Source organism: Procambarus clarkii, chromosome 72 (genome assembly GCF_040958095.1).
Source record: "Procambarus clarkii isolate CNS0578487 chromosome 72, FALCON_Pclarkii_2.0, whole genome shotgun sequence".
NCBI lineage: Eukaryota > Metazoa > Arthropoda > Malacostraca > Decapoda > Cambaridae > Procambarus > Procambarus clarkii.
This window is the reverse complement of record NC_091221.1, coordinates 23,963,215-23,975,023: the sequence shown is the minus strand read 5'-3', so window position 1 is coordinate 23,975,023 and position 11,809 is coordinate 23,963,215. Positions and strand designations below refer to the sequence as shown.

The 11,809-nt window shown below is 39.3% G+C and overlaps 2 protein-coding genes across 2 annotated transcripts; both read right to left on the bottom strand.

The window, feature by feature from the left end:
- Positions 1-269: 269 nt before the first annotated feature.
- Positions 270-6,689, bottom strand: LOC138356457 (general transcription factor IIF subunit 2-like). Its single transcript, XM_069312614.1, has 3 exons — positions 5,940-6,689; positions 5,586-5,765; positions 270-536 (listed from the first exon to the last, which is right to left on the bottom strand). The coding sequence occupies exons 1-3, from the start codon at positions 6,687-6,689 to the stop codon at positions 270-272; spliced, it is 1,197 nt and encodes a 398-aa protein (XP_069168715.1).
- Positions 6,690-10,045: 3,356 nt separating this feature from the next.
- On the bottom strand, positions 10,046-10,819 carry LOC138356456 (general transcription factor IIF subunit 2-like). The gene has a single exon (XM_069312613.1). The coding sequence runs from the start codon at positions 10,817-10,819 to the stop codon at positions 10,046-10,048; it is 774 nt and encodes a 257-aa protein (XP_069168714.1).
- Between the last annotated feature and the right edge of the window lie 990 nt (positions 10,820-11,809).

The window sequence follows — 11,809 nt, the reverse complement described above, 5'->3', positions numbered from 1 at the left end:
ACTTGGAACACGGTGTTGAGGAGGATCTGGTTGATGGGAAACACCACGATCTCTGTGACATTCTGCCACTCGTCCTGATACTGCACAGTCTGGAAGACGGGACAGAGCAGCGGCCGTGGCTTGCAGTAAAGGGTAGCGGATTATGATCTACCTTGCACAAGCACCGCAAGGTAGATCATAACCTCAGACTTGGAGTATGAGGCTAATATTTGCCTGGATCTTTCACGTTTTCTTTACCTTTGTACTGTGAAACAAAGTTTAGTATGAACCTAATCATACATTGAATTTTCCACAGCCTTTTCGGCAAGCTTGTAATGACGGTACTCGGGCTTGAGTTCCCACATATTCTTGTGAGGATTCTTAACATTATAGTTACATAGGTCTTTCAGGATCTCCTTTAGATATGTGATTGGTTGTCGGGTAATCTTGTGGAGATCCTTAATATTGTAATACTGATGCTTTTCAAATGCAGCAAACAACAACTCCATGACCTTATCTTTATCATCACGAATCGTCTTGCCTTCTGCCTTCTTCTTCTGCTCTAAATAAACATTATGTTTATGGTGTGAAATAGGCTTATAGCCGTTGAGGGGTCTGTCAATAAGCTTTACCGTATGAAGAGACTGGGCAGCTTTCTTCACAGCTTCCCTTTTCTGATTGATATAGTAGTCGTCCACTCCTCGCAAAGAGGAGCTTTGTGACCCACTGTCAACCATATTTAATAAATCATTAGAGTCAGGCAGAGTGCCAGAGTTTTGGAAAGTTGCTAATGTGATACCAGTTTTTAAGAAAGGAGATAGATCACTTGCGTCTAACTATCGACCAATTAGCCTAACGTCTATTGTGGGAAAGTTACTCGAATCTATAATAGCAAATAAAATTCGTCTTCATCTTGAAAAACATAAATTAATAATTGAGTCGCAACATGGTTTTATAAATGGCCGTTCATGTTTAACAAATTTGTTATCTTTTTATTCTAGCATTGTTGAGGCAGTTGATAGTGGTAAGGATTGCGATGTTGTATACCTTGACTTTAGCAAAGCTTTTGATACAGTGCCACATGAAAGACTGATTAAAAAGATAGAGTCTCATGGTATTGGGGGTGCTATATTAAGCTGGATTAGGGCATGGCTATACCAAAGGAAACAGAGAGTTAGTATAAATGGAATCAAGTCAGAGTGGGAAAATGTTGTAAGTGGAGTGCCTCAAGGCTCTGTCCTGGGACCTCTGTTGTTTATAATATATATAAATGATTTAGATTCAGGTTTGAGTAGCAACATTTGCAAATTTGCCGATGATACGAAAATCGGTAGGGAAATTAATTCGGAGGAGGACTCACTATCACTTCAAGTTGATCTAGATAGGGTTTTGAAATGGTCAAAGGATTGGCAGATGCAGTTTAATGCTGATAAATGTAAAGTTCTGAGGTTAGGTAATGATGATAGAGTTACAAGATACGAGCTAGATGGTGTTGTGATTGCGAAGTCGGATTGCGAAAGGGATCTGGGAGTTATGATTAGTAAGAATTTAAAACAAAAGGATCAATGCATAAATGTTCGTAATAAGGCAAATCGGACACTTGGATTTATTAATCGCAGCGTTAGTAACAAGACACCTGGTGTGGTTCTCAAGCTATATCTTGCTCTAGTTAGGCCCCATTTAGATTATGCAGTTCAGTTTTGGTCGCCATATTATAGAATGGATATAAATTCACTTGAACGTGTCCAGCGTAGGATGACTAAGTTAATTCCCCAAATTAGAAATCTTTCATATGAAGAAAGATTAACAAAGCTTAAGTTGCATTCACTGGAAAGGCGAAGAGTTAGGGGTGACATGATAGAGGTTTACAAGTGGATGAATGGACATAACCGGGGGGATATTAATAGGGTATTAAAAGTATCAACACAGGACAGAACACGAAACAATGGGTATAAATTGGATAAGTTTAGATTTAGGAAAGACTTGGGTAAATACTGGTTCAGTAACAGGGTTGTTGATTTGTGGAACCAATTGCCGCGTAACATTGTGGAGGTGGGGTCCCTCGATTGTTTCAAGCACGGGTTGGACAAGTATATGAGTGGGATTGGGTGGTTATAGAATAGGAGCTGCCTCGTATGGGCCAATAGGCCTTCTGCAGTTACCTTTGTTCTTATGTTCTTATGTTCTTATGTACAGGCTGACATTCTAGTTTGTGGATGACTTGTCCCTCAAAGGACAATTGCTGTGTCTCGGAAACTGCAGCATCCGAGCTGCTGCTGCCAAGATCTGGTTCAGAAAGAACTCCGAGTGTCATTTCTTTTAAACTATGAGAAATTACCTTGTGCTCCCGAGGAATTTTCCCGTCCTTCAAGGTGTGTTCACTAGATTTAAAGGTTATTGTCGGAGGTTTACCAGGCACCTTGGTAATCTTAAGCTTTCCAACGTCATGGCCAGCACAGTCTGCCCATTTGTCCCCCAAATATTTAGGTACCTTGACCAGCCACAGCCCACGGCTGCAATTCGTAATATCCAAGTCCATCTTAGACTGTTGGCTCATGATGGAAAACACGAGAATATATAGTTACTTGACCTCTTTATAAAACGTCTTTCCGACACGTGCTAGTGTTTCAGAAAATATCTCCAATAGGGCTGGTGAAGTTTGTCGATGTGGTGGTTGTTGTTGAATACACCTGGTGATTGGTGGTTGGGAGTGATGTTGGTAAGGGAACACAGGTGATGGAGAGAGTGACTGCAGTGGTGGTACTGCTTGTGACCAACCTTGTAGTCTGTGAGCTAAATGAGTAATGAGCTATCCCGTTGTGGCCACCGGGGGGTTATGTAGCAGCTATCTCAGGTGACTGATGTTGCTGGATGATGGAACTTGTTTATTTGGTCATTTCTCGATGCCGATAAATATTCAAATTGCTAAGAACATTAGAATAAAGTTAAACTGACAATACGAGGCATGTATGTTTATACATGTGCATGAGTCTTGTTTATGAATATGAATCAAAATATTTTTAACAAGTTAAAATATACGTTTTCTGATATAAATTCACTAGAACACGCCCAGCGTAGGATAACAAAGTTAATCCTGCAAATTAGAAACTTGTCATATGAAGAAAGATTAACTAAGTAGTACAAATTTGCATTCTCTAGAACGGCCAAGAATTCGGAGTGACTTAGTAGAGGTGTGCAAGTGGATGGATGGACACATCAAACGGGATATTAATAGGGTATTAGGAACATAAGAATGAAGGTAACTGCAGAAGGCCTATTGGCCCATACGAGAATAACAAAGTTAATCCTGCATATTAGAAACTTGTCATATGAAGAAAGATTGACTAAGTAGTACTAATTTGCATTCTCTAGAAAGGCCAAGAATTCGGAGTGACTTAGTAGAGGTGTGCAAGTGAATGGATGGACACATCAAACGGGATATTAATAGGGAATTAGGAACAAGAATGAAGGTAACTGCAGAAAGCCTATTGGCCCATACGAGGCAGCACCTATTTATATCTTCCCAATCCCATTAATATATAAGTCCAACGCATACTTGAAACAATCAAGGGATTCTACTTCTATCAAGATATGCGATAATTGGTTCCACAAATCAACAACCATGTTACCGAACCACTATTTTCCCAGGTATTTCCTAAATCTAAACGTAGGAAAATAAGAATAAACGTAACTGCAGATGTCCTACTGGCCTCACACAAGAAAGCTGCTATCTATAACCACCTAATCTCATTCATATATGTCTAAGAACATAAGAATAAAGGTAAGTGTTGAGATTGCGAAGTCGGATTGCGAAAGGGACCTGGGAGTTATGATTAGTAAGAATTTAAAACAAAAAGATCAATGCCTGAATGTTCGTAATAAGGCAAATAGGACAGTAGGATTTATTAATCGAAGCGTAATTAACAAGACACCTGGTGTGGTTCCTCAGCTATATCTTGCTCTGGTTAGGCCCCATTTATATTATACAGTTGAGTTTTGGTCGCCATACTATAGAATGGATATAAATTCACTTGAACGTGTCCAGCATAGAATGACTAAGTTAATTCCCCAAATTAGAAATCTTTCATATGAAGAAAGATTAACAAAGCTTAACTTGCATCACTGGAAAGGCGAAGAGTTAGGTGTGACATGATAGAGGTTTACAAGTGGGTGAATGGACAAAACAAAGGGGATATTAATAGGGTATTAAAAGTATCAACACAAGACAGAACACGAAACAATGGTTATAAATTGGATAAGTTTAGATTTAGGAAAGACTTGGGTAAATACTGGTTCAGTAACAGGGTTGTTGATTTGTGAAACCAATTGCCGCGTAACATTGTGGAGGTGGGGTCCCTCGATTGTTTCAAGCGTGGGTTGGACATGTATATGAGTGGGATTGGGTGGTTATAAATAGGAGCTGCCTCGTATGGGCCAACAGGCCTTCTGCAGTTGCCTTGTTGCCTATCATTAGTGGCTTAGCACAAATCAATAGATTAGGCTATATTGAGCAACATTTAGTTGGGCTCCTGCCTAACTACAGTTAAGGTTTGGCAATAAATTTATATACCATAATAATGAGGAGTAATGGAATAGTGCTATATATTTTGTTTGGTTTTATATAAAAGACTCTTATTTTGAGTGATGTTTATATAATTAGTATGGGGTAATCTCTTCAACTCTGGTATTTGATGAGTATTTATTAATATGTTATTGACCCTAACACGAAAATAATCCACACAATTAATGGATAAATTTATGTGAGTGCTTAGTCTTATGGTTGGATATTAATGTGCGCGTCAACTCCGCGGATTTAAAACCACTATTTTCCATGGATTTAAACACAAAATGACGCACTTAATTAATTTAGAGGTGCATAGCTACACTATGCATTATATTTATTGATAATTTTTATTTATTTCCTTACCTGTATTGAGGTTTGAAACCATTTTTGCTTTTTATTCCCCTTCCCTCGCCGTTTGAAACTCATAATCACAACTGTTAAATAATTTGTTAAAAAAAAGCAGTCATCGCACGTGGTAACTGACGCAATTGCGCGGTTATGGATTTCTAGAAAACTTCTGACATTCACCTACTTGAAATTAATGGTTAGTAAAATTAGTTTCTGGTCACAACCAATTTATGTTGTGGTGATAGGGGTTAATAATTTGGGTGTCAGGATTCCCAACATATAACACGGCAATCGAAACTAAACTGCATGATGTAAATGGGGCCTAACCAGAGCAGGATATAACTGAAGAATAACACAAGGTGTTTTATTACTAATGCTTTGATAAATAAATCCCAGTGTCCTATTTGCCTTATTTCGTCAACAGATCACTGTAAGCAGCGATTTTCCATTTTTCTTATATTCTTAGTCAAAACATTGATCTAAAATAGGTTAAGCAAGAAGAAGTTCTGTATAAGTATTTATTTTTATGATATCTATACAATGAACACGTGATATTGATACATTGAATCTGTGATATATTCAAGGTGTCATAAAAGTAAGTTAAAGGCGATGCTGCTTCTATGGTGGTGACAGTGTTGACGTTCATCACCATCAGGGGCTTAGTCACCTCCACTACCTTCACCTCAATCATTACCAGCTGCAGGGCTGGTGCCGTCACCGTCTGGACTGTGACGGAGGTCACGGGAACATCACTGACTTGGAACACGGTGTTGAGGAGGATCTGGTTGATGGGAAACACCACGATCTCTGTGACATTCTGCCACTCGTCCTGATACTGCACAGTCTGGAAGACGGGACAGAGCAGCGGCCGTGGCTTGCAGTAAAGGGTAGCGGATTATGATCTACCTTGCACAAGCACCGCAAGGTAGATCATAACCTCAGACTTGGAGTATGAGGCTAATATTTGCCTGGATCTTTCACGTTTTCTTTACCTTTGTACTGTGAAACAAAGTTTAGTATGAACCTAATCATACATTGAATTTTCCACAGCCTTTTCGGCAAGCTTGTAATGACGGTACTCGGGCTTGAGTTCCCACATATTCTTGTGAGGATTCTTAACATTATAGTTACATAGGTCTTTCAGGATCTCCTTTAGATATGTGATTGGTTGTCGGGTAATCTTGTGGAGATCCTTAATATTGTAATACTGATGCTTTTCAAATGCAGCAAACAACAACTCCATGACCTTATCTTTATCATCACGAATCGTCTTGCCTTCTGCCTTCTTCTTCTGCTCTAAATAAACATTATGTTTATGGTGTGAAATAGGCTTATAGCCGTTGAGGGGTCTGTCAATAAGCTTTACCGTATGAAGAGACTGGGCAGCTTTCTTCACAGCTTCCCTTTTCTGATTGATATAGTAGTCGTCCACTACAGGCTGACATTCTAGTTTGTGGATGACTTGTCCCTCAAAGGACAATTGCTGTGTCTCGGAAACTGCAGCATCCGAGCTGCTGCTGCCAAGATCTGGTTCAGAAAGAACTCCGAGTGTCATTTCTTTTAAACTATGAGAAATTACCTTGTGCTCCCGAGGAATTTTCCCGTCCTTCAAGGTGTGTTCACTAGATTTAAAGGTTATTGTCGGAGGTTTACCAGGCACCTTGGTAATCTTAAGCTTTCCAACGTCATGGCCAGCACAGTCTGCCCATTTGTCCCCCAAATATTTAGGTACCTTGACCAGCCACAGCCCACGGCTGCAATTCGTAATATCCAAGTCCATCTTAGACTGTTGGCTCATGATGGAAAACACGAGAATATATAGTTACTTGACCTCTTTATAAAACGTCTTTCCGACACGTGCTAGTGTTTCAGAAAATATCTCCAATAGGGCTGGTGAAGTTTGTCGATGTGGTGGTTGTTGTTGAATACACCTGGTGATTGGTGGTTGGGAGTGGTGTTGGTAAGGGAACACAGGTGATGGAGAGAGTGACTGCAGTGGTGGTACTGCTTGTGACCAACCTTGTAGTCTGTGAGCTAAATGAGTAATGAGCTAACCCGTTGTGGCCACCGGGGGGTTATGTAGCAGCTATCTCAGGTGACTGATGTTGCTGGATGATGGAACTTGTTTATTTGGTCATTTCTCGATGCCGATAAATATTCAAATTGCTAAGAACATTAGAATAAAGTTAAACTGACAATACGAGGCATGTATGTTTATACATGTGCATGAGTCTTGTTTATGAATATGAATCAAAATATTTTTAACAAGTTAAAATATACGTTTTCTGATATAAATTCACTAGAACACGCCCAGCGTAGGATAACAAAGTTAATCCTGCAAATTAGAAACTTGTCATATGAAGAAAGATTAACTAAGTAGTACAAATTTGCATTCTCTAGAACGGCCAAGAATTCGGAGTGACTTAGTAGAGGTGTGCAAGTGGATGGATGGACACATCAAACGGGATATTAATAGGGTATTAGGAACATAAGAATGAAGGTAACTGCAGAAGGCCTATTGGCCCATACGAGAATAACAAAGTTAATCCTGCATATTAGAAACTTGTCATATGAAGAAAGATTGACTAAGTAGTACTAATTTGCATTCTCTAGAAAGGCCAAGAATTCGGAGTGACTTAGTAGAGGTGTGCAAGTGGATGGATGGACACATCAAACGGGATATTAATAGGGAATTAGGAACAAGAATGAAGGTAACTGCAGAAAGCCTATTGGCCCATACGAGGCAGCACCTATTTATATCTTCCCAATCCCATTAATATATAAGTCCAACGCATACTTGAAACAATCAAGGGATTCTACTTCTATCAAGATATGCGATAATTGGTTCCACAAATCAACAACCATGTTACCGAACCACTATTTTCCCAGGTATTTCCTAAATCTAAACGTAGGAAAATAAGAATAAACGTAACTGCAGATGTCCTACTGGCCCCACACAAGAAAGCTGCTATCTATAACCACCTAATCTCATTCATATATGTCTAAGAACATAAGAATAAAGGTAAGTGTTGAGATTGCGAAGTCGGATTGCGAAAGGGATCTGGGAGTTATGATTAGTAAGAATTTAAAACAAAAAGATCAATGCCTGAATGTTCGTAATAAGGCAAATAGGACAGTAGGATTTATTAATCGAAGCGTAATTAACAAGACACCTGGTGTGGTTCCTCAGCTATATCTTGCTCTGGTTAGGCCCCATTTAGATTATACAGTTGAGTTTTGGTCGCCATACTATAGAATGGATATAAATTCACTTGAACGTGTCCAGCATAGAATGACTAAGTTAATTCCCCAAATTAGAAATCTTTCATATGAAGAAAGATTAACAAAGCTTAACTTGCATCACTGGAAAGGCGAAGAGTTAGGTGTGACATGATAGAGGTTTACAAGTGGGTGAATGGACAAAACAAAGGGGATATTAATAGGGTATTAAAAGTATCAACACAAGACAGAACAGGAAACAATGGTTATAAATTGGATAAGTTTAGATTTAGGAAAGACTTGGGTAAATACTGGTTCAGTAACAGGGTTGTTGATTTGTGAAACCAATTGCCGCGTAACATTGTGGAGGTGGGGTCCCTCGATTGTTTCAAGCGTGGGTTGGACATGTATATGAGTGGGATTGGGTGGTTATAAATAGGAGCTGCCTCGTATGGGCCAACAGGCCTTCTGCAGTTGCCTTGTTGCCTATCATTAGTGGCTTAGCACAAATCAATAGATTAGGCTATATTGAGCAACATTTAGTTGGGCTCCTGCCTAACTACAGTTAAGGTTTGGCAATAAATTTATATACCATAATAATGAGGAGTAATGGAATAGTGCTATGTATTTTGTTTGGTTTTATATAAAAGACTCTTATTTTGAGTGATGTTTATATAATTAGTATGGGGTAATCTCTTCAACTCTGGTATTTGATGAGTATTTATTAATATGTTATTGACCCTAACACGAAAATAATCCACACAATTAATGGATAAATTTATGTGAGTGCTTAGTCTTATGGTTGGATATTAATGTGCGCGTCAACTCCGCGGATTTAAAACCACTATTTTCCATGGATTTAAACACAAAATGACGCACTTAATTAATTTAGAGGTGCATAGCTACACTATGCATTATATTTATTGATAATTTTTATTTATTTCCTTACCTGTATTGAGGTTTGAAACCATTTTTGCTTTTTATTCCCCTTCCCTCGCCGTTTGAAACTCATAATCACAACTGTTAAATAATTTGTTAAAAAAAAGCAGTCATCACACGTGGTAACTGACGCAATTGCGCGGTTATGGATTTCTAGAAAACTTCTGACATTCACCTACTTGAAATTAATGGTTAGTAAAATTAGTTTCTGGTCACAACCAATTTATGTTGTGGTGACAGGGGTTAATAATTTGGGTGTCAGGATTCCCAACATATAACACGGCAATCGAAACTAAACTGCATGATGTAAATGGGGCCTAACCAGAGCAGGATATAACTGAAGAATAACACAAGGTGTTTTATTACTAATGCTTTGATAAATAAATCCCAGTGTCCTAATTTGCCTTATTTCGTCAACAGATCACTGTAAGCAGCGATTTTCCATTTTTCTTATATTCTTAGTCAAAACATTGATCTAAAATAGGTTAAGCAAGAAGAAGTTCTGTATAAGTATTTATTTTTATGATATCTATACAATGAACACGTGATATTGATACATTGAATCTGTGATATATTCAAGGTGTCATAAAAGTAAGTTAAAGGCGATGCTGCTTCTATGGTGGTGACAGTGTCGACGTTCATCACCATCAGGGGCTTAGTCACCTCCACCACCTTCACCTCAATCATTACCAGCTGCAGGGCTGGTGCCGTCACCGTCTGGACTGTGACGGAGGTCACGGGAACATCACTGACTTGGAACACGGTGTTGAGGAGGATCTGGTTGATGGGAAACACCACGATCTCTGTGACATTCTGCCACTCGTCCTGATACTGCACAGTCTGGAAGACGGGACAGAGCAGCGGCCGTGGCTTGCAGTAAAGGGTAGCGGATTATGATCTACCTTGCACAAGCACCGCAAGGTAGATCATAACCTCAGACTTGGAGTATGAGGCTAATATTTGCCTTTGTACTGTGAAACAAAGTTTAGTATGAACCTAATCATACATTGAATTTTCCACAGCCTTTTCGGCAAGCTTGTAATGACGGTACTCGGGCTTGAGTTCCCACATATTCTTGTGAGGATTCTTAACATTATAGTTACATAGGTCTTTCAGGATCTCCTTTAGATATGTGATTGGTTGTCGGGTAATCTTGTGGAGATCCTTAATATTGTAATACTGATGCTTTTCAAATGCAGCAAACAACAACTCCATGACCTTATCTTTATCATCACGAATCGTCTTGCCTTCTGCCTTCTTCTTCTGCTCTAAATAAACATTATGTTTATGGTGTGAAATAGGCTTATAGCCGTTGAGGGGTCTGTCAATAAGCTTTACCGTATGAAGAGACTGGGCAGCTTTCTTCACAGCTTCCCTTTTCTGATTGATATAGTAGTCGTCCACTACAGGCTGACATTCTAGTTTGTGGATGACTTGTCCCTCAAAGGACAATTGCTGTGTCTCGGAAACTGCAGCATCCGAGCTGCTGCTGCCAAGATCTGGTTCAGAAAGAACTCCGAGTGTCATTTCTTTTAAACTATGAGAAATTACCTTGTGCTCCCGAGGAATTTTCCCGTCCTTCAAGGTGTGTTCACTAGATTTAAAGGTTATTGTCGGAGGTTTACCAGGCACCTTGGTAATCTTAAGCTTTCCAACGTCATGGCCAGCACAGTCTGCCCATTTGTCCCCCAAATATTTAGGTACCTTGACCAGCCACAGCCCACGGCTGCAATTCGTAATATCCAAGTCCATCTTAGACTGTTGGCTCATGATGGAAAACACGAGAATATATAGTTACTTGACCTCTTTATAAAACGTCTTTCCGACACGTGCTAGTGTTTCAGAAAATATCTCCAATAGGGCTGGTGAAGTTTGTCGATGTGGTGGTTGTTGTTGAATACACCTGGTGATTGGTGGTTGGGAGTGATGTTGGTAAGGGAACACAGGTGATGGAGAGAGTGACTGCAGTGGTGGTACTGCTTGTGACCAACCTTGTAGTCTGTGAGCTAAATGAGTAATGAGCTATCCCGTTGTGGCCACCGGGGGGTTATGTAGCAGCTATCTCAGGTGACTGATGTTGCTGGATGATGGAACTTGTTTATTTGGTCATTTCTCGATGCCGATAAATATTCAAATTGCTAAGAACATTAGAATAAAGTTAAACTGACAATACGAGGCATGTATGTTTATACATGTGCATGAGTCTTGTTTATGAATATGAATCAAAATATTTTTAACAAGTTAAAATATACGTTTTCTGATATAAATTCACTAGAACACGCCCAGCGTAGGATAACAAAGTTAATCCTGCAAATTAGAAACTTGTCATATGAAGAAAGATTAACTAAGTAGTACAAATTTGCATTCTCTAGAACGGCCAAGAATTCGGAGTGACTTAGTAGAGGTGTGCAAGTGGATGGATGGACACATCAAACGGGATATTAATAGGGTATTAGGAACATAAGAATGAAGGTAACTGCAGAAGGCCTATTGGCCCATACGAGAATAACAAAGTTAATCCTGCATATTAGAAACTTGTCATATGAAGAAAGATTGACTAAGTAGTACTAATTTGCATTCTCTAGAAAGGCCAAGAATTCGGAGTGACTTAGTAGAGGTGTGCAAGTGGATGGATGGACACATCAAACGGGATATTAATAGGGAATTAGGAACAAGAATGAATCTAACTGCAGAAAGCCTATTGGCCCATACGAGGCAGCACCTATTTATATCTTCCCAATCCCATTAATATATAAGTCC

Bases quoted from the DNA above. Each gene is read 5' to 3' on its own strand.
- LOC138356456 (XM_069312613.1), bottom strand. From the start codon at position 10,819: ATGAGCCAACAGTCTAAGATGGACTTGGATATTACGAATTGCAGCCGT.
- LOC138356457 (XM_069312614.1), bottom strand. From the start codon at position 6,689: ATGAGCCAACAGTCTAAGATGGACTTGGATATTACGAATTGCAGCCGT. The intron at 5,766-5,939 runs GTGGAAAATTCA...CTTTACTGCAAG, and splicing joins ACAAGCTTGCCGAAAAGGCT to CCACGGCCGCTGCTCTGTCC. The intron at 537-5,585 runs GTAATGATTGAG...TATTTAGAGCAG, and splicing joins CGGCACCAGCCCTGCAGCTG to AAGAAGAAGGCAGAAGGCAA.